Source organism: Mustela nivalis (genome assembly GCF_964662115.1).
Source record: "Mustela nivalis genome assembly, chromosome: 10".
NCBI lineage: Eukaryota > Metazoa > Chordata > Mammalia > Carnivora > Mustelidae > Mustela > Mustela nivalis.
The window spans coordinates 99976576-99998485 of record NC_139029.1 but is presented as its reverse complement, the minus strand read 5'-3'; the positions used below and the strand labels follow the sequence as shown (position 1 = coordinate 99998485).

The window sequence follows — 21910 nt, the reverse complement described above, 5'->3', positions numbered from 1 at the left end:
CATCGGGCTCTCTGCTCAGCAGGGAGCCTGCTTCCCTCTCTCTCTCTCTCTCTCTGCCTCTCTGTCTACTTGTGATCTCTCTCTGTGAAATAAATAAATAAAATCTTTAAAAAAAAAAAAAAAGAATTCTCTTTTATAATAAGAGAACTCCATTTCCTCAGTTTCCCCATTAGGTCGCTTCTGTTACTGAGCCCTGACCAGGGCAACTGAAAATCCCATTCACTGTGAATCAGCTGGATTGTGCTGTTTCCCGTTCTCCAGAAATCATCATTTTCACCCAAACAGCATTCCTTTTGCACTACCCTTGGGGCTGTTGTCATGGGTGGTGGGCTCAGGGCATTATGAAGGGTGGGTGTAGAATCTGTTCAGCTTTTCTCTGGGGGCAGTCTCGGTCATCTATGCTGCCCCCTCTGTTAAGGACTGAGCTTGCTGTCACCACGGTCCAAGAGCCGAGTCAGGCTGCATATTCAGAAATCTGTCCCCATCACCTTCAGTGAGCCAGACGCCCCTCCCTTGTGTTGTCACACCTTCCTTGCCCACCTCTGAGGGCCCCTTACAAAGGGTTTAGAAGGTTGTCGTCCTGGGAAGCAGCCTCTCTGGCTTTGCATCCCCCATGCCCACCTGGCGTAGCACCTGTCCACTGGAAGGTTCTCAGTACTGATGTTAAATGAGGCACAATGACCCGGAGACCCACGTGTCGTCCTGTCTCCCAGCCACTACCACTGAGTTCAGATCTAGTCTCAGCCACGTGTTACTTTGATGACTTTGACAGATGATGGCTTCGACAGGTAAGCTTTTGCGTACTTATCCCTAAACTTGGGCTTCTAAAATTCCCTGGCAGAATTATTATACAGGTTATAAGTACTGTGGCAGTTCCTACAGGGGACCTGTCGAGTCACAGGCCCCTCGTGAAGGGAGTCTCGTTAATGCCAGTGCTTTTCATCCAAGCCTCCAGCAATTCTTCAAAAATTAGTTTCCTTGATGAAGTGTGCAATCCATGTCACTTAATTCTGACATACTCACAAGAAATTTTTTTTTCCAGTGTGTACTTTTAAGAGAGAGAGCCTTGTTTTACAGTGTTTAAAATTTGCAATGACATGGATAGCACTAGAGGTTATTATGCTAAGGGAAGTAAGTCAGTCAGAGAAAGACAGTTGTATGATTTCACTCATACGTGGAATTTAAGACACGAAACAGAGGAACATAGCGGAAGGGAAGGAAAAATGAAAGAAGATGAAATCAAAGACTCTTAATCATAGGAAACAAACTGAAGGTTGCTGGAGGGGAGCGGGTGGGGAGGGAGGAATGGGATAATCGGCAGATGGACATTCAAGAGGGCACTCGATAGAATGAGCACTGGGTGTGGTATGCAACTGACGAATCACTGACCTCTGCCTCTGAAACTGTTAATACGCTATATGTTAATTAATTGACTTTAAATAAAATTTTAAAAATGAGCTGCCCAAGATTCAGGTCACGAGAAGAAGTGAGCTAAAGACTCAGGTCTCCATGGTTCATTTTCTTTCTCTGGAAGATGGAGAGCACAGCGCATGCTTTACAGGTTTATTGTGAGGACTAAGTAAGATGGAGAGCATTCAGCATGTGAACCCTCACAGAAGTCGGTAGAATGGTTCTGTGTTCCCCCCACCCCCCACTCGTCATTCGGTCCTGCCATCCGGCCAGTTTTCCCCGGTTTTGTGATGGCTCCGTATTTTATGTCCTGGTCAGTCACAGCTGCCACCCATTCCTTAAGCAACGATAAGCATATATAATGAAAGCAGGGACATTTCAGGAAGAAGGTTTAGGAGACAAAGCAGATGAATTTATAAGATCCTCAAGAGAAATGTGTAACGTCTTTCTGTTGTTTAGGTTTGGTCGGAAGCGGACATTAGCGGCGTTTCTGTGTCTAGGAGGACTGGCTTGTCTTATTATAATGTTTCTTCCAGAAAAGAAAGGTATGCCTTCCAGATTTCTACAGAAGGGTTTTGAACAGCACTTTTATTACAATGAATCTCAATATAGTAGAGAGATTACCATATGCCATGCTTCATTTCTGTGATTGCATATTATTTAGCGATTGTGTGGGCTATAATAGGCCAGATTCTTCCCATTGCCTGAACTATTCTCTGGGTGAATAATGTGCTTAGAGGTGCACTATTAATTCTTTCAGGCGATTAAGCTACCATCTGGGGTGTCTGGGCTGCAGCACTGGTGATGCTAGAGTTGTTTATTTGATGATGGGGAGGACCATTTAGCTCTGCAGAGGGAGAAGCTCCGTCCAGGGCTACAGATTTGCACACTCCATTCTGGCCAATCATAGATCAGAGGTCAGAGTCCCTGGTTCTCAGAGACAGCTTTGGCACCCTGGGCATATCCAGCTATACCCCTGGGACCCCCCGATCATAACAGCAGCAACAGTAAGAGTGCTGTTCTCTGTTGGTGACAATAGACATGTTCCCAGTCTTTTTTAAACTGTGAACAAAACATCTTTAGGAAACTTTGGTATTTTTATAATATTTGTAGCTTTGCTGTGCATTCTTACCTAGCTTGACTTCTGTCCCTCGGTAGAAATTATGTTAGAGAAGGATGGTTCTCAGCCTTTTTTTTTTTTAATTTTATTTATTTATTTGACAGAGAGAGATCACAAGTAGGCAGAGAGGCAGGCAGAGAGAAAGGGGGAAGCAGGCTCCCTGCTGAGCAGAGAGCCTGATGTGGGGCTTGATCCCAGGACCCTGAGATCATGACCTGAGCTGAAGGCAGAGGCTTAACCCACTGAGCCACCCAGGCACTGCTCAGCCTTCCCCCCCCCCCTTTTTTTGCACTAGCACACCTGACACATACTAGCTGTCTTGTCAAAACCTGAGTTGGCCAGTGATTTCCAACAGTGTGGAGTGGGTCATAACGAACACATTGCTGCTGGGGCCCTGTGTGGGAGGCTTAGGGATCTTAAGAAGTCTCCATCCCAGAGCTTTTACTTCAGGTGGGAATCACGGTGAGGTGTTTTCATGGAAGGTTTGACAGCTGCTCGGAACATAGTGAAGAATTTACATCCCAACCATCATATCACATAGGAAACTCTCCTTTGTCATTGCTTCTCACCAAAGACCCCAAGGCTATGTGTTCTGGTTCTGTAGCTCCCGGTACACTATGCTGCTGGTCGCCAACTCAAGTTCTATGCCTTGATCCCAGAGGGAGGCTTGTTCACTACCAAGGAGGTGACCCGTATGGTGTGTGATGTTCATGGAATCACACAAACTAGAGGATATAAGTTTGCCCGTTTGTGACTCTCTAAAGAAATTGTTACATCTGCTAATGCCAGAAAAGGGAGAGTCCTCTGCTCTTGCCTTGGTGTGGGCTTACAGAAGCAAGGGCCTGGTTCTCTTTGTCTGACAGAACACAGTGGGCTTCAAATCATCATAGCTTTATTTTTTAAATACATCTATTTATTTATTTGGTACAGGAGTGTGTGTGTGTATGTGTGTGTGAGAGAGAGAGAGAGAAAGCACAAGTGGGGGGCAGAGGGAGAAGGAGAAGCAGACTCCCCACTGAGCAGAGAGCCCTCCACGACCCTGGGATCATGACCTGAGCCAAAGGCAGATGCTCAACCCAGGCATCCCAAGATCATCATAGCTTTAGATTCAGATTTTGTTTTTCACAAACAACCTGGAAATCCGTTGTTTTTATCTGGCATAGGCCAGTTCTAGTTGTCGCCTTGTAGACAAAACTTTCTCCTTGTTGCCATAAGCACCCCTGGAACCTGTCACCCTCTGCAAGCAGGGCCAGTTCATGTCTCTCCCCCTCCCACATAGCTGTGCACTGCGGGGAACCAGCCCACCGCCCAACACTCTGCACATGGTGCTTTCTGCAAAAGCCCACAGTGGAAGCAGGTGTGTGGTCTCAGCCAGTCCTGGCCTCACTCTGCTCACATGTGGTTGGTTGGGTATTTTTGTTTGTTTGTTTGTTTGTTTTAAGATCTTATTTATTTATTTGACAGACAGAGATCACAAGTAGGCAGAGAGGCAGGCAGAGAGAGAGAGAGAAAGGAGGAAGCAGGCTCCCTGTAGAGCAGAGAGCCCGATGTGGGGCTCAATCCAGGACCCTGAGACCATGACCTGAGCTGAAGGCAGAGGCTTTAACCCACTGAGCCACCCAGGGGTCCCTACGTGTGATTGGTTTTAAGAGAGAAGCTCGAGTGAGCCCTTTGTTGATGGTGCCCCCCAGGTGGACATGGAGTGAGGAGTACTTCAGGGGGATGTACCTCTGTTATACTTAGAAAAGTGGATGTCAAGTCTATTTTTAAAGATTTCCAGGAAAAGAAATCTCACTATATCCTTATAAAATTGTTTCTATTTTTAATAGCCATGAGAACGGGCTTCTTCTGCTACAACTGAGCTTCGTCACTGGAGACAGAGAGATGAGCATCACCATCCCCCCCTTTTTTTTGCATAATCCTTCCTATATTTTCTGAGAGTCAGCTATTCCTGAATCTTCTCTTCTTTGAGCTGAAAAATTTGTTCCTTAAACTTTCTTTGAAGCTTTCATATTTACTCCTTAAAGCATGTCAGTGGATCTCTTTTAAATCTCAGTGTGTTCAAAGTTCTGAGCCTTAAGCTACTTCTTACAAAAGTTCTGATAAATATATATTAAGAAAGAGAACTAATAGTTTGAAAAATCCTACTAGCACCATCTTCTCAGTGCTTTTTGTACCTGTTTTCCCTCACTTTTCCCCACCAAACACACCTTCACTCTCTTTCTGCCAACATAGGTGTCCCAGTCCCTGCCAGCTTTTTTTTGGCACCTGTGTTTGATTGTGGTTCTCTGTGTCTGAGGCGCAGACAGACATACAGGTACACCTCTAGAAGAGACCTGGCATTCCACAGGCTGTAGTTTATAATTATTAGGCAAATTGTCTTGCCTGGTGCATATTCGCACATTGGTTGGCCTCCAAGTGAATGTTCTCCCTGGGAGTAGTATGACCAGGTGGCCACTAATATTTTTGTACAGATTTCTCATCATTCATTTTGATTTCTATCCTTGCTTAAAGGATCCTGATTAAACCTCCAATACTATCGTTTCTGAAGAGTTGACTATATTCTGGGTTCTCTTCATATATAGAAGATACTACATATTATCCGCATTTGATGAGAAAACTAAAGTTCACATAGGTCAAGCAACTTGTCTATGTTGGCACAGCAAGGAGGCAGCACACTTACGATTCAGATTTCAGGTCTGTCTGACTTTACGATCTGTGCTGTTTGGGGAATGCTGTTTTTGCCTTCTTAGAGTTTTATAGCCAAAGTATTCACTGCACATGGTGAGGCTGTTGTCTTAGAAAATTAATGCTGCCTAATTAGAGCCACTTCTTAACTCTTCAGTAGAGAGGTCTGTTGGGAATTGGCCAGGGTTCAAGGACTTGGGTTGTCAGAGTGATGCTGGGCTCTCGTTGGCAAGGAGGTTCATGGCAGCGGCAATCCTGCCAGAGACTGACTACGGGGGAGTCACAGCACATGACCAGATCAGCGAGTTTCACAGTGGAAAGAGTATCCTCAGACTCTACTCCGAGCACCTTTATATCTCATTTCTTTTATCAACATTGGTCTGCCCATTCTTTAGTCACTTGACTTCTCTGGTGCTCCTGTAGGAAGGACCCTATTCATAAACAAGACCTAGTCCCTGGACTCAAAGAGCTTACAATCTGGTGAAGAAAATGAATGATTAGAGAAAAACAACAATAACAATAAAAGTCAGGAGATACCGTATGAGAATTGACCACAAAATCCGTGGGGACTTTAATTTCAGACCACGATCATAATGGAGACCAGCTATCCTCCTGCCTTAAACAAGTATAAAACCAGAGAAAATACTGATTTTCATACACTGGACAATAGGCTGCCCAGGACAGACAGTGATCCCCAAGTGGAAGGAAACCACGTGCTCCCTGTGACCTCACTTAGCATCTCGGAATCACGGTGCAGGGACGGGGAGCCCAGCAAATCCTGGTGCTTTCCTAAATTCAGAAGACAGTAATATTAAAACTTGGAGAGGCCAAGATTTATAGAATTTGCTAGGAAATATACTGGAGAGGAATAAGATACTCAGAGGAAGAACTCCAGAGATCTGCAGAAGGGGCCTCCGAGTCTTCTGGCTGCTTACTGATCTGTGCATGTGTTTGAGGAAGCTACTAAGGCTACTGAGGCCCGAGAGGACCGCCAGGAAGCAGCATTCAGGACAAATCATGGAACCCAAGGCCACGCCTACATTGCGTTCTTTTCAACCAGGTTTGCTGCTCTGGGTAGACCTCCTGGGTCAAAGAAGTCCCACACCAAAGGCTGTTCTCTGCTTGCACTCAAAGTACTTTAAAAAGCTCAGAAGGATAAAGTGATCCCAAGTAACTTAACTGCATCCCAGAGTAAGGAGCGACAGTATTTAAAGAAATATGATAAAATCCAGGACCTAGCAATGTAACATCCACAGTGTATGGCATCCTGCCAGTATTACCAGGCAGGAAAATACCACTTATGATCAGGAGACATGGCAATAGAAACAAAACCAGAAATGACCCAGACGATAGAAGAAGGAGATAAGAATTTTAATAAACGGCTATTATCAATATATTCCATGTTTAAGAAGATAGAGGAAAGCATGATCATCTTGAGTAACAGAGGCTATAAAAGACACATGTGTGATATCTAGAGATGAAGCATGAAAAACAATGCAGTGGATGAGATTAGTTACAGAAGATCAGTGAAAGCCATAACAAAAGGAAGTATGCAAGGGGCACCTAGGTGTCTCAGAAGAAGCCCCTGCCTTCAGCTCAGCTCACGATCTTCCAGTCCTGGGATCTGGAGCCCCACATCTGGCTTCCAGCCCAGCGGAGAGTCCACTCTCCCTCTGCCTCTGCCACTCCCTTTGCTTGTACTCTCTCTCTCTCTCTCAAATGAATAAATAAAGTCTTTAAGAAAGGAAAGAACGTATTCAAAATGAAGCAGAAACAAAGAATTGAGTGAAAAGTTAGCAAAGCATCAATGAGTTGTAGGACAACACTAAGCCTAATGTATTTGTAATTGGAATCAAAGAAGGAGGAAGTAAAGAAAAAATTATTTGCAGGAAAGATGGTCAGATCCTTTCCATGTTTGATGAAAGCTAGAAACACCTAACAAGAAAGTCTGTTCATCAAGAGGATGTAATGCACTGATTGTGTAGCATCTAGTGACAGATTCAAAATACATGAAAATTGGATAGAACTGAAAAAGTAAATAGACAAATCCAACGTAGAGTTGGATATTTCAGGATCCCTCAACGATTCATAGAAAAATCAGACTGCAAGTAACTACAGATATGGAGTTTGAACATAACCTAACTGCCATTTTACAGACGCTCTCCCCTGACACAGCGGAACATGCATTCCCTCTGGGGCACACATGAACTACTCCCCAAGAATGACCACGTTTGGGCCATAAAACAAGTTTCAATAAATTGAAGAGGATTGACATCTTCCCAAAATAGTTGTTTTATGAGAGTGGAATTAAGCTAGAAATCAGTAACTGAAAAATATCAGGGAAAACCTCACATATTTGGATTTTAAAAACCGCTCTTCTAAAAACCCATGGGTCAAAGAAGAAAGGAAATTAGAAAGTATACACATATTTTTAAAAGATTTTATTTATGTATTTGACAGAGAGAGAGCACAAGCAGGGGGAGTAGCAGATGGAGAGGAAGAAACGGCTGTTTCTTGCTGAACAGGAAGCCCCATGGGGGTTTCAGCCCTAGGCCCGTGGGATTATGAGCTGAGGGCAGATACTTAACAGACTGAGCCACCCAGTGCCCTGGAAACATTTTTTTTTTAATAGTTTTTGGTGGTTTTTTTGTTGTTGTTGTTGTTGTTTTGGGGGGGGGGGATGCTTGGTTTTTTTTTAGATTTTACTTGTTTATTTATTTGAGAAAGAGAGAGCATGAGAGAGGGGAGGGTCAGAGGGAGAAGCAGACTCCCCACCAAGCTGGGAGTCCGATGCAGGACTCGATCCCGGGACTCCAGGATCATGACCTGAGCCAAATGCAGTTGCCTAACCAACTGAGCCACCAGCCTCCTGGAAACGTTTTTAATTAAACAGTAATTAAAGCATAACCTATCTCAGTTTGTGGGATGCAATAAAGTAGTGCTTAGAGAAAATTTAATTAGAAATATATCAGAATAAAGGTGTTTTCAAATGAATGATCAAACTTCTTTCCTAAGAAAATAGAAGACAAACTTAAAAAAAAAAAAAAAATGACAAATTAAGCACAAAGCCAGATAAGAAAGCAAATAATAAGAGCAAAAAATCAGTAAAATAAAAATAGGAAAATACTAGGGAAAAACCAATGAAACCAAAAGCTGGTTGTTGAGATCAATAAAATCAATAAACCTCTTGCCAAACTAATATAAGAAAAAGAGAGAAGACATACATTACCAATATCAGGAATGAAAGAGGGGAACCTATAGAACCTGTCGGCATTTGTAAGGGAACACTGAACATTTTTATGCCAGTAAATTCAACTTAGGCAAAATGGGTCAATTCCTTGAAAGACACAAGCTGCCAAAGTATACTAAAAAAACCCAGATAAGCGGAATAGACCTCCCTATTCAAGAAACTGAATCTGCCGGGACAAACATTCCTACAAGAGAATTCCTGGCCCAGATGGCTTCGCTGGTGAATTCTCTGAAACACTTAAGGAAAAGGTAACAGCCATTCTATATGTTCTTCCAGAAAATACAAGAGGAAGGAATGCTCCCCCAGCCTCATTTGTGAGGCCAGCAATTACCCTGATAGGAAAAACAAACAAAGAATTTACAAGAAAACCACAGACCCGTATAGATGCAATCCTGAACTAAATATTAGCAAATTGAATCCAGCAGTGCACAGCCCGGGCGATACATCATGACCAAGCAAGAGATATGCTCCCAATGCAGGGCTGATTTGACATTCAAAAGCTAAGCAGTGTTATTCACCATTTTAAAAAGGCAGAAGGAGGGGTGCCTGGCTGGCTCAGTGGGTTAAAGCCTCTGCCTTCGGCTCAGGTCATGATCCCAGGGTCCTGGGATCGAGCCCTGCATCGAGCCCTGCATCGGGCTCTCTGCTCAGCAGGGAGCCTGCTTCCTCCTTTCTCTCTGCCTGCCTCTCAGCCTACTTGTGATCTCTGCCTGTCAAGTAAATAAATAAAATCTTAAAAAAAAAAAAAAGGTAGAAGGAAAAAAAAAGATCATTTCAAAACTAGTCAAAAAAGCACTTATGAGAATTGAACATCCGTTCATTACAGAAACCAGCAGCAACTAGTAGTAGTTGATAAAGGGTATCAACGGGGAACCTACAGCTAACATCATTTCATGGTTAGAAAGCAAATACTTGCTCTCGAAGATCAGGACAAAGGCAAGGATGTCCATTGTTATCACTTCTGTGGAACAGGGTACTGGAATTACTAGTGAATACGGTAAGGTAATACAAAGAAATTAAAGGGATCCAAATTAGAAAGGAAGAAGTAAAACTATCTTTATTCACAAGACTACTTGAGAGTGTCCACAGAAAATCCTAGAGAATATACAAAAAAAAAAATCTAAAATTAATAAATGAATTTCACAGAGTCATGTGACACAATTTTACTTCTATATATTAGCAACAATTTAAAATTGAAAAAATACCATTTTTAATAAAATAAAAATGTGATATATTTAGATAAATTTTACAAAATAATGTTTAAGACCTATGCAAAGCTATAAAATGAAAAACTGATGAGAGAAAATCAAAGAAGAGACTAAATAAATGAATTGGTGGTATTAATAATAAAATAAATAAAGAGATTACCATTCAGGGTTGGAAGATCTTCTTTAAGTCATCAGTTCACCCCAGATCAGTCTATCTTCAGCACAGTCAAACCCAATAAAATTTCCAACAGACCTTTTTTTTGCGGACAGATATTGACAACTTAATATCAAAATTTTTATAGAGATGTAAAGCACCTAGAATATCCCAAAATAACTTTTATCAAGAAAAATAAAGTTGAAGGACTTATCCTACCTGATTTTAGAACTTACTACAAAGTTACATTAATCAGGATAGTATGATATTGTCAGGTAGGAATGGACGTATAAATAATAGGATAGAATTTAGTATGAAATAAACCCACACATGTGGTCAGTTGATTTTTATTTTATTTTTTGAGGGGGGCTGGAATTTTGATCACCTTTTAAAAATGTTTTATCCAATTATAACATACATAGAGAAAAATGCACACAGTCAACTGATTTTTAGCAAAGAAGACAAATCAGCTCAATGAGGAAAAGATAATCTTTCCAGCAGCTGGTGCTGGAATAATTGGATGTCTGTGTGCAAGCAGTTTAACTTCAACTTGCCTGTCACTTCATACGCAGTTATTAACTCCTTGTGAGACTCCGACGTAAAGCCTAAAACTACAGAAGTTCCATAAGAGAATGTAGGAGAAAAATCTTAGTGACTTTGGTTTAGGCAAAGATTTCTTATATAGGACACACAAAGCACAAAGCAAAAAAAAAATTCATTACTTAGACTTCAAAATGAAAAATTTGTGCTTTTTGAAAGACATAACTAAAGAAAAGCAAGGTGCAGACTGAGAAAAGTAATTGCAAAATATATACCTGATAAAGAACTTGTACCCAGAATACAGAATGGACTCTTGCAGCTTAATAATGAGAAACAAACAAACAAACAAACAAAACATGGACAGAAGATTTGAACAGACACTTCTCCAGAGGGATAAGAAAATGGTCAATAAGCATGGGAAAAGATGTTCAATTATTTAACATTACGGAAATGGAAGTTAAAACCACAATGGAGATCTACCACTCTGCACCTATTAGAATGACTAAAATTAGGGTGCCTGCTTGGCTCAGTCAGTTAAGCATCTGCTTTTGGTGCAGGTCATGATCCCAGGGTCCTGGGATCCAGTCCCAGGTTGAGCTCCCTGCTCAGCGGGAAGTGTGCTTCTCCCTCTGTCCTTTCTCCCTGCTCCTGGCTCTCTTTCTTTCTCTCAAATAAATAAAGTCTTAAAAAAATAAATCTAAAAGACCAACCGTACCATCACTGGCAATGCTAAGGAAGAATTGGAACTCTTATATCCCACTGATAGAAGTGTAAACTGGAACAGACCCTTTGAAAAACATTAGCAGCTTATTTAAAAGGGAGACGTACATGTGCCATATGACTCACCTTTACCCAAGGGAGGCAGGAGCACAGATGCACACAAAGACTTTGATGCAGATGTTCATAGTAGCTTTATTAATAATGGTCCCAAACTGGAAGGAACCCAAATCCCCATCAGCTGAGGAACGGATAAACAAATTGTGACCTATTCCTACAATGAAATATTGCTGAACAACAACAAAAAGGATTGAACTGTGACCTACTGATTACACACAACAACATGGATAAATTTCAGAACCATTCATGCTAACGAAAAGAAGCCAGACGCAAAAGTCTACAAACTGAAGGATATCATTCATGTGAAATTTTAGAAATGGTGAAACTATGGTGACAGAACTTTACGCATATATGGTATTTTTCTTTAAGAGGGGGGAGGGGAGTAAATGAATTCTAGGTTCTTTTGCCCACCTGTGTGTGTATCATAACAGAGGGCATACTGCTGTCTTAAAGATTTTTAACATATGCATGAGCAATCAAAAATATTTCATAATCATCCAATGAATGAAGTAGATGATTAAGTTGAATTTTTACTATTTGGGATCAATGAAATGTGACTATAACATGCTGAGAATTTTTGTTCTGGCAACCTCAGATAGACTCTGAGGAAACTTCTAGATAGCTAGATAGTCCTTATAGCTTCATCACTGGACTAAACTTACAACCTCTTGAATTCAGTGCTTTGAAGGATACAAGATACAAGTGTTCTGAGAATTATCTTTTTTCCCCCTCAAAGATAATTGAGTTTAGTTTCCTTTTTTTTTTTTTTTAAAGATTTATTTATTTGACAGAGAACACAAGTAGGCAGAGCAGCTGGCAGAGGGAGAGAGAGCACAAGGTGATAGGGAGAGGGCACACAGAGGGGAGGCAGAGGGAGAAGCAGGCTCCCCACTGAGCAGAGAGCCTGAAACGGGGCTTGATCCCAGGGAATCATAACCTGACCTGAAGGCAGATGCTTAGCCGCCTGAGCCACCCAGGCACCCCTAGTTTTCCTTTTTTTAAACACTTTGTACTTTTGCTGGTAGTAGCCAGTAATAATCTGATTTTATATTCAGATAAAGAACCAAAGTCAGATGTCCAAGGAACCAGCCCAGGGGCTGCCAAGCACTTCTGAACATTGACTCAGGATTGACCAACTGCCCAACAGCTGCCTCAGAAAGAATAAGAAATAATTTTCTAATAAACAGAGCTACTGAAATTGACACGGGCCACCTGGGGATAAGGTGAATTCCCTGAGGTTCGGGTGGTGACTGGACTCCAGTGTCAGGAAGGCAGGAGAAGTTACGAGCAGATGCTGATGGAGAGCTCTGTGGGGACGGAGCTGGAGCCTCGCTCCCCAGATGGCTTCCAGCCGGAAGTGTCCTGAGCCTCACAGGAAAGGCTTCTTGCAGCTTTGGTGTCTGTGGGCGTTTGGCTAAAAGCCTTCCGTGGTGTGCCATTTGAATTCAATTTTCAGGACAGCAATCTCCTACCCTGTTGTTAAAGATGTTACAGAGCGTCGCTCTACAGTTCTGAAAGATGCCATCCCGTACGGGTTGAAAACGGTCCCAGAGTTCATCTGCAGTAAAGCAAATGTGCAGATTGCTGTTTGCGCCAAGGCTACCGAATACCTTTTCACAACACACTAAGTTTTCTGGGAAATAACTGAAGAATTGCCCTTATTATTGGTTTAATGGAGGAGATTGTTAGATCTCTAGCGCAGACATGAATCTTGTGGTAAATGCCAAAAGGCAGCGTTCTTTTTCCAGAAGCACTCGTGGCTTCAAATAATATATTCAGTACTTAAAAGAGCTAGCATCTTCTTCCAAATTGCCTGGCAGAAGAGGAGAAAGCCCCAGATGGTCGGGTTTGGCAGTGCCTGGGCCGCTGTGCTCAGGGCACCATCTTTAAAGTAGATGAAGATTTATTTCATAGGCAAGGAAGGGGAAGCATATTTTAGGATGGAGTATTTAAATGCCTCCCTTCTTAGAAGTTGAGAGAGCATGAACACAGGTTCTTTGCACTAAATTAATCCCTATTGTAGTCCTTCTACTAATTTGTTCAGCAAATATTTAGCAAGCACCGCAGAGTATTGTCCTATGGGAGACAGTGCGAGAGGCACAGACGCGAGCCGGATACCAGCCTTAGCCTGAAGTAACTCGATGCAGACAAGATAGAGAAGGAAGCAGCTCCAGGAGTGTGTCTGAAGCATGCCAGTTGAATGGGTCAGAGACTAGGGACAGTGGAGGTCAAAGGAAGGAAAGAATATTGCTTTTGAGTTATTTAAGGAAGGAGTGGTTTCTGTGGGCCATGCAAGCAGCCCCAAGTAAGGGGACAAGTATATCCTATTTGGCAGAAATGTCAAGGAGAATGAGAGGCAATTACTTTGGTGATTAGGACCTTGCTGTTGACCTTCAAGGGTAGGACTTTGAGGAGAGCGTGTTATCGGAAGCCAGATTGTAGTGAGCTACGGGGCAGGTTATTTGGGGAAATGGAGAATTGGTCACTCATTGAAGATGTCTGCTAGTCAAGGGGGTAAGTACAACACAGTCAATGAGATTTTATTCCTCAGAAAAATAAATTGCTATTTTGAGAGCAGAGTCTGCCGGGTCATTGAAGGGAGAGGTTAAGTATGTTTGAAAGGGAATGATTGCATTGCAAGATCCTGGGGAGAAAAATGTTAATAAAGGAAAGAACCACAGGATAATTGATAGTATTTTTGATAGGGAAATGAACTGCCATAACCTGTAGTTTTGCATTTTATGTAAAGAGATAACATTAAGAAATATCTGTAACATTAAGAAATTATCTATTCAGAAACTGAAATATCATTAGTGATTAGTAATTCAAGTAAGAAGTTGGGCAGGAAGAAAAATTAAAAGTTCCATATTTAGAGCCTTGTTCTTTAAAGAACATTAATGATTTATACCCTCTGGTAGTCATTTAATGGGGTTATTCCTTATCTTCCAATGGAACACCAAGAAATGCACACTGAAGAAGAGAGTGGTTTTCCTGGACCTCCCCTCTGCCTCTTATATCCGTCAGACTTATTCCCCGCACGCACTAGAGCTTGTCATGCTAACTACCATTTCACATCACTGGTTGGTGAGCCAGGTTGGGAAGGAGAGGCAAGTAGCCTCCATGCTGGGTAAGATTTACTATCCCCATGAAGCTTGCTTTACCACAGGATAGTTTTCCAAGAGCTCTGTCACTGAGAAGGAAGCAAGTTTAATCCCCACCATGACCTCCACTGTGGAAGATTTCAGGGGGTTGGGCAAGACACTGGGAGAATATTTGCAGGCATGTGTTGCGTGTGCTCACTCAACCTGAATGGTAACCTGTCATACTACCTCCTCACTGTTCGCCATCCGTACTCGCGTCTCTGGCTCCTTCAGAAGTCAATGTGTCACTCGAAGGCATTTTTTTCCCTGAAGGACCTCACGGTATTTTACCCTTGTCCTCCTCAGACACAGGTGTGTTTGCAGTGGTGAATAGCCATTCCTTGTCTCTGCTCGGGAAGCTGACGATCAGCGCGGCCTTTAACGTGGTGTACATCTACACCTCTGAGCTGTACCCCACGGTCATCAGGTGCGCCTCACACACCCTGCATGTTTTGCGGTAGACGCTTGCCACAGCGGAGGTATGGTTCTCGTTCCACCGAGACCATAGTTAGGGTGGGCCAACAGCAGTTCAGCAGGCTGACCTAAGCCCAATAACTGCCTGTGTGGACCGCACTCGGCCCACTTGGCTGAGGAAAACGTAGCTATATTTTGAGCTAAATTTCCTCATGTAAATTGTGAGAGAAGTCCTCTACACTAAACACGTCCCATCACCCAAAGACTGCTTGGATGCCATCTTGATTTCGGCGGACTGGATTTATTCAGTCACCCATCCTGTGTCAGGCACCTGTCAGGCAAGGGGACTTGGTCCCTGTTGTCACAGAACCTACATCTTCACCCAAAATATACACATTGTTAAAAAGGTAATTCCACTTAGAAGTGAAGATGAGGTTTCCATACTAGTTGATAAATGTGGTTTCTAATGAGTAGGACACGCTCCTATCAAAGGGAACATACTCTGTCTGAAGTTTCCCCTCATAAAATAAGTCTGAAAACCAAATGTGGAGGGCAGGGATGTGGCTCAGTCTTCTTAGAACTGCCTTTGTGGGCCAGGCAGGGCTTTCCTAGCTTAGCACTTCCCCAGGCTTTTCAGAGATCATTCCAGATGTTTCCCTCATGCCCGCAAACTTAATGATTCTTTCTGCCTATTAATTTTAAACCTGCCCCCCCCCCCCAGTTTTTCCCAGGCTGTCTGTGATGGGCCAGTCATTTCCTAATTATTCCTCTGACCTGTTTTCTTTGGCTGCCAGCTGTGATGCTAGGATGACCATTTTGTCCAAACTGGGACACTTTTGAGAGCAATTAGGCTGGGGCGAAAGGGTGATGTCTGGCCACCCCGCCTGTAACCACTCTCACTCCCGCTCCCTCCCATCACTTGCATGGCTGTACTCCTCACAAAGGTAATGCTCCTGGTTTCCTGAGAATATGTGCTCAATGCCTATTCATATGCCTGACCCTTGAATCGTCAATTAGTTGAATTTAAATAAATGGGCAGACTTCTCAGATCATAAAACTCTGGCTCTCCATGGGTATATCAATTCATAGGAAACCTCACACACAAAAACCCATAAAGAACATTGGACAAGAAATATTCACATGGTCATTTCTGCACCGTCCTCTGTGATAACTGCACTGTCCAGTGTGGTAGTTACTAGGCTCGTGTGGCTATTTAAATTTAAACTAATTAAAATGAAGTAAATGAAAAACCCAGTTCCTTGTTCTCACTAGCCGTATTTCCAGCGCTCTTAGCGGCAGGTGTCTAGCAGCTTTCATATTGGACAGTGTGGTTACAGAACATTTCCAGCATCTCCGAATATTTCACTGCTCTAAAGGAGACCATGCTGCTTCCACCTTGGGATTTATTATTAATGGCCCATTACAGGGTCTTTACATTCCCCCGCGCCCCAGAACTTACTGATTTTCCACTTTTTTTATGCCTTTCAGGAACGTTGGGCTTGGAACTTGTTCTATGTTCTCCCGAGTTGGTGGGATTATTGCTCCCTTCATCCCCTCACTGGTTGGTTTGTACCTCCTGGTTTTGTTTTTCTGGATTCTCTGCTTTGGAATTGCTTGTGCCTTTGCTTACAACACGGTAACAAACATTTGCCACTGAAGATCAGCCTGCTCCGAGTGGGAAGCTTGTCTCTTTTAGATTACGTATCACTCAGGAGACAGGGGCTCTGACCCAGGATGCTCTCACCCTTGAGACTCTGAGTGTCTGCTTCTCTGCATTCATGGGAGAGTTGGCTAAGACCAGCATGCCCCTTCCTGTCTCCATTCTTAAGTCAGTCAGTGAATATTTGTGAAGCTTCTGCACTGTGCTGGGCTCTGTGCCGAGCGCTTCAACATCTGTCGCAAGCTTCACAAGGACCATGTGAGGCAGGGATAGTTATTATCCTCTATTAAAGAGGAGAAATTCAGCAGAAACGGGCTATATAACTTGCCCAAAGTCATACCATTTAGACAAGAAAATTAGAAGAGAAACATGCCTAGTCGTGGGTCTATTAAGAGCTTTTTAGCATTTTCTAAATTTCATAGTCTAGAGAAAGAGGGTAGACTTAACAGCTGCCCTGAAAATCCTTCCGGTCTTGAATTGTTCTGGTTCTGTGATGGATTAATCCACAGAGCCCCTGCGCATGTCTCTGCTGTGGCCCTCCCAGCTGGTACTCAACAAAGGGTGACTGGATGTGCTTTGTAGACAGCTGTTGTCCCCACCTCCTAGCCACGCCAGCAGGCCAGGTCCAAGGAACCAGGGGGTTCCTGCAGGACCAGCCAAGAGAGTCCTTGGCTTCACGCAGCATGGCAGTCAAGTGAGCTGGCCGGAGGTGAAACAGTTCATTGAAGATCCAGAGAGACCAGATACAGACGGAGTGACTGGGGGAGTCTCGTCTTTGTCCAGGGACCTGGGAGTGGTCTGGTGTACGTGTCCTCTCAGGCATCCAGGCATCCAGGAACCCATTAGAACAAAGACAAGGGCACCGGTGTTATTCCTTGGAGCCAAGGGGTCTTGACATGGAGATGTCTAGAATGTCTCTAGTGGTCTGGAATGTGCATATAATAGCTTCACCTGGTTGTTCTCCCCGGGTCCTTCCTGAGATGTTATCTGCTCTAGAGAAATCATTAAGTCTTGGCCCCTGCAAAAAGGACCTATGTGATTTGCATTATAAGCCTGTGTGAAGTCAAGTGGGGGTGCAGGTCTGAGCACCCGGAGAAGCAGGAAAAGCAGCAAAGGGAAAACTAGCTTTTTCTCTCACAGCATCTCTTTGGTTTCCTGGTCTCCCTAGTATAGGAGGGTGTCTCTGAAATCCCACCATGACCTTTTCGTTCTCTTTCTTTCTTCCTTTCAATCTTTCTGGTCTTTCTGTCTTTCTATCTTTGACTTGCAGTACACTTCCTTTTCATGAGTATCTCTTTACATGTCTCCTGCTTAATTTCACACGGTCAGACCCTTCCTCTAATATATATTTGTTCCATTCTGTAAAGTGTGTGGGACATTAGGGGTTTATCTCTAAAGATCTCTGGACTCTGTCTGGCTCTCCTAGAACATTAGACTACCTAGCCCTGGGTCTCTGTTCCTGCTCAGTTGAGAAGAGGTGAGAGCGTTGTGTCCCCCATGACTCAGCAGCACACCCACAGCGTTGGACCTGTGTGTGCATGTGGGATCCAGAAGTGAGATTCTGCCCGGCTACCTCCATCCCCTACCCTGCCCTGTCCATCATCTCTTTACTTCTGAAAAATCAGGCAGAGGATATCCTAACTAGGATATGTCCTGGATAGTGGTCCTATCCACAGAATTTGGAAGCCCAAATAAGATAAAGCTAAACAACTCCTAATAAGAACTCAAGAATGTTAATGAGCTCAGAAAGGACCCCAGAGCAACACGCCCGTGGCTGGAGAGCAGCACACAGTTTTCTGTGCTGTTATCTTTGAACCTGTTTGTGTTTCTAGAAACTCTGTACATTTTCCTTAGAGTGTCTGTTGGATCTCTGAAGCAAGGCTGTTATCTCCCTGTCCGGTTCGGGTAGTTTCCAAACCGCACGGATGTGCCAGCGTTCTTTAGGGTTTTCTTTTTCTTTTCAGGGCGTTCGGACCTTTAACCCTTGTCCTCCCAGGTGTGTTGCTGATGGGGGAGAGCGGGGTCCTTGTCTCACGGAGCTGAAGAATGAATCTTGTGGACAGAGGAGAGAGGAAAGGGATATATTTTTTTATTAACCAGGGATACAGGAGAAAAAAAAAGCTCTCAGGAGGGAGCTGCCCCTGAGAGCTTTTAGGGTAGGTCTTTTATTGACCGCTAACCAGGGAACTTAAATCTTTTTAATTTCTCTACTGAGAGCACCTTTGTGTAAGGATCAGCGATAACATCTTTAACAGCTTACTTTTTTTTTTTTTAAAGGGTCTGGTTATTCTCTGTTAGATCCCACGGGACTGCCATGAAAAAGACCCCTTCCAGGGACACCTAGGGCAAGGCAATCTGGTGTTTTCCCTTATCTCTGGTTTCCTCACACCTCCACATTTGGGGGATTGCTCTGAACCTGATCCCAGAGCCCCTCCCTACCTCTCCCTATGAGTCCCTCCTGTCCCTTACTCAGTGCTTCGTGAAGCAGCGAGCTTGGTGGGTCGGGGGATGGTTTGGCTGATACGAGGGTGGAGAACTTTCAAGTTTATGGTGATCACGTCTTTGGGGTACCTCCCAAGCAAAGCGTATGTGGAGATCCCTGTGTTCTAAGGGAGTTGCCTGCAGTGAAAGCAGTACCCACCCCCCACTTCCATCCTGATCCGCATACCTCTGAGGCCTTTCTGTGTACTCACCCCCACTTCTCCGTGCCCAAGCAACCACTCCATGATTTTCCAGGGTAATTCTCCATGGGGGAAGAAGTGGCTTCTAGTGTATTCTAGTGGGAAGGCATGACCTGGATAGTAAGCATGGCCATGCCCCGGGCACAGACTGCTGATGTCACGTGCTGGGAACTGGATACCTAGTTTTCATGTTTTTGTTCTACTCCCTGCCCACACAGAGATATGTGCAATGGTCTTTACCCTTCATTATCTTTGGAGCCACCGGCCTGACTTCGGGCCTCCTGAGTTTATTATTGCCAGAAACCCTTAACAGCCCATTGCTGGAGACATTTTCTGACCTTCAGGTGTATTCATATCGGAGACTGGGGGAGGAAGCGTTGTCCTTACAGACCTTGGATCCCCCACAGGTATGGTGTGGTTTTCTTAATCATTCACAAGTATCACTTGGGAGGATGACAATTTGGGGGGGCGGGAGGAGAGAATGTTCTGGTTACATTTAATAGAACCAAGCAAAGCTGTTGGAAAACAAAGGTGTGGGATTAATAGCAGCTGGTTTTTTAGAGAAGTGAAGATGGCCGGTGAGTCATTCACTTTCGTAGAACACTTTAGGGTAAAATCTTAGGGGAGAAGATGTCCTAAAGATTCATTTGTCGGTTGAGTGCTAGTTAATCATTTTCATTTTAGAAATGTCATGATGTCATGTGACCATTCTGGTTCTCCTTTCCCGTGTCAGTCTGAGGACAAGGACGACACTGTAGGCAGTGAGAGTGAGGAAGAGGAAGAGTTCTTCGATGCGGACGAAGAAACCCAGATGATTAAGTGAAGTGGCCCCGGATCCCGCGTCCCAAGCAGACGATGTCCTCGCCTCTAGCGAAGGCAGGCGTTCCCGGGAAGCGTCGAGCGTCATGGAGTACAGGCTTGCACACACACGGAAGATCCTCAGCGCGGCTCGTTTTTTTTCAGGCGCAGAGGATGATGGAGAAGAGATTTCATGAGCGAGGACATCACTGTACTGAGCGAGTCGTTGTTCATTAGTCGGCAGTTCAGGTTCATTTCTGAACCATGACTTCTGGCCAGAGAGCTCCAATCCACATGCCAGGGTGGAAAGCTAATTTGTTTCTGGAAGTCTGAGCGTGTTGCTTATCCTTGATCATACCTAAAGGCAGACGTGTAAAACTCCTTGTGCCCTCTTAGTAGCATCCTTAAGATTTCATCCTAATACCATATTCGACATCTACCCCTTATCATTTGTGCCTCGCCAGGAATCTCTCGAGGCCGACTGGTGTTCACATTCCAGTTTCATGCCAGAGGAAAAGCACTGAGAGGACATTGTGTGTGGCCCAACGCCTCCAGCTTTCCCCTAACTGATGAGAGCTGGGTCCACCCCTTGCTTCCCGGGCTCAGGGTTGGCTTGAGTTCCCTGTGTCTTGAGCCCCACAGACCATCCCCTGAAAAAGCCAACTGTACTGAAGCAATTTTTCTCAGAGCCAGAGGTATGGCTGCAGCTCCCGGTCCACTCCCTTTGACTGTGTCACTTCCTCAGTTCTGACTTGGGCACAACTCGAGAAACCGGTCCATCTCAGATTCCAGTACCAGCAGTCACTTCAGAACTGTGCTCACTAAGGTATGAAGCTTCATGAAGGTGGAGGGCAGCCACAGAGTGACAGACATGTCAAGCCCTTGAAAAGGGGCAGCTTTTATAAGGAAGAAAAGAAAATGATCTGTCACGGGTTTTTGTTCTGTTTTCCACATTGTGCAATGAGGCACTTAGGCGACCGTTAAGAATTTGAACACTTCTAATCCCAGGTCAGTCCCTGCCTCTGTAGTCAGAGTGGAAAGCAAGTAATTTCATAGGAAGTGTGGTTTTTTTTCATGAAGTACTGCCAACTTTCAAATAAGTCTGTCACACATAGTTTTCTAAAATCATATGCTGAAAGGACCTGTTTCCCTCGAAACTTGAATGCTATCTCAAGTAGGAGTATTAACCTGGAGTCAACAAGTTTGTGCAATAGGCCTTTAGGCCACTTTTCCAACCAGGAACTTTACTGTGTCTTCAGAATTTCCCATTTTACTAACTCTCGGAGAAAGAAGTTGCACTGGAGGTAAAGAGAAGACGTCATGGGGCCTGCTTCTGGAAGTCTCGGAGGCATCCCCCCCCAGCTGGCTCTGACACTTCCCCAGCTGCTTCCACATTAACCTCTTGGTTTACACTCTCCGTCTGTACCTTGATATTGGTTAAAGTATTTTTATGTCCTTGATGCCTTTGATGCTATTTTGAGCTCTTCATACATAGGGGCCATCTCTGCTGCTGTTTGTTTCTCTCTGCTGTGTCCAGAAGACGGTGGGCCTAGGCACAGTAAGGACCTAATAAATATTGCTGTTTCTGACCACGAAAACTGTGGATGTGAATGATACTTGCAATATCATTTTTATAAATCCCAGGCAAATATGACTCCCACCCCCAAACTGTGGAATCCTGCTTGTCTGTCTCTGGCCGATGGAGACCCTGCCCACCACCAGGAGAGGAAGAGAAGAGGAACTCACAAGGACACGTAGAAGATCTTCTTAGTGGCTGGGCGTTAAAAATAAAACAATGAACTAACATATGTGTGCTCTTTGGTCAATTAGAGCGTTCTTTGCATTATGAAGATAATGGGTCCCATTAGAGAAAATTTGGAAACTGGAATTTAAAAAAACCATAGGCCCAACACCCAGAGGCAACCAGTGTTATGGCTTTGTTCTAATTGAAGACCAATTGGGAAACCATCTCTGCTGGCAGCGGGATTCCCTCTGCTTCCGGCTAAATAA

At 43.9% G+C, this 21910-nt stretch overlaps 1 protein-coding gene across 5 annotated transcripts in view; it reads left to right on the top strand.

The window, feature by feature from the left end:
* The window catches only part of SLC22A15 (solute carrier family 22 member 15), a 79702-nt gene extending 57998 nt beyond the window's left edge, over window positions 1-21704 (top strand). For 3 of the 5 annotated variants that reach the window (XM_082684956.1, XM_082684954.1, XM_082684955.1), the window contains 5 exons: window positions 1870-1955; window positions 14654-14774; window positions 16250-16322; window positions 19321-19509; window positions 19836-21704. In XM_082684956.1, coding sequence (XP_082541082.1) covers window positions 1870-1955; window positions 14654-14774; window positions 16250-16322; window positions 19321-19509; window positions 19836-19925 — 559 coding nt within the window. In that variant the 3' untranslated portion in view covers window positions 19926-21704. Of the gene's footprint in view, window positions 1-1869; window positions 1956-14653; window positions 14775-16249; window positions 16327-19320; window positions 19510-19835 lie in introns of all 5 variants that reach the window. The other 2 variants (XR_014299241.1, XR_014299242.1) reach the window with 1 other exon arrangement.
* The last annotated feature ends 206 nt before the right edge of the window (window positions 21705-21910 follow it).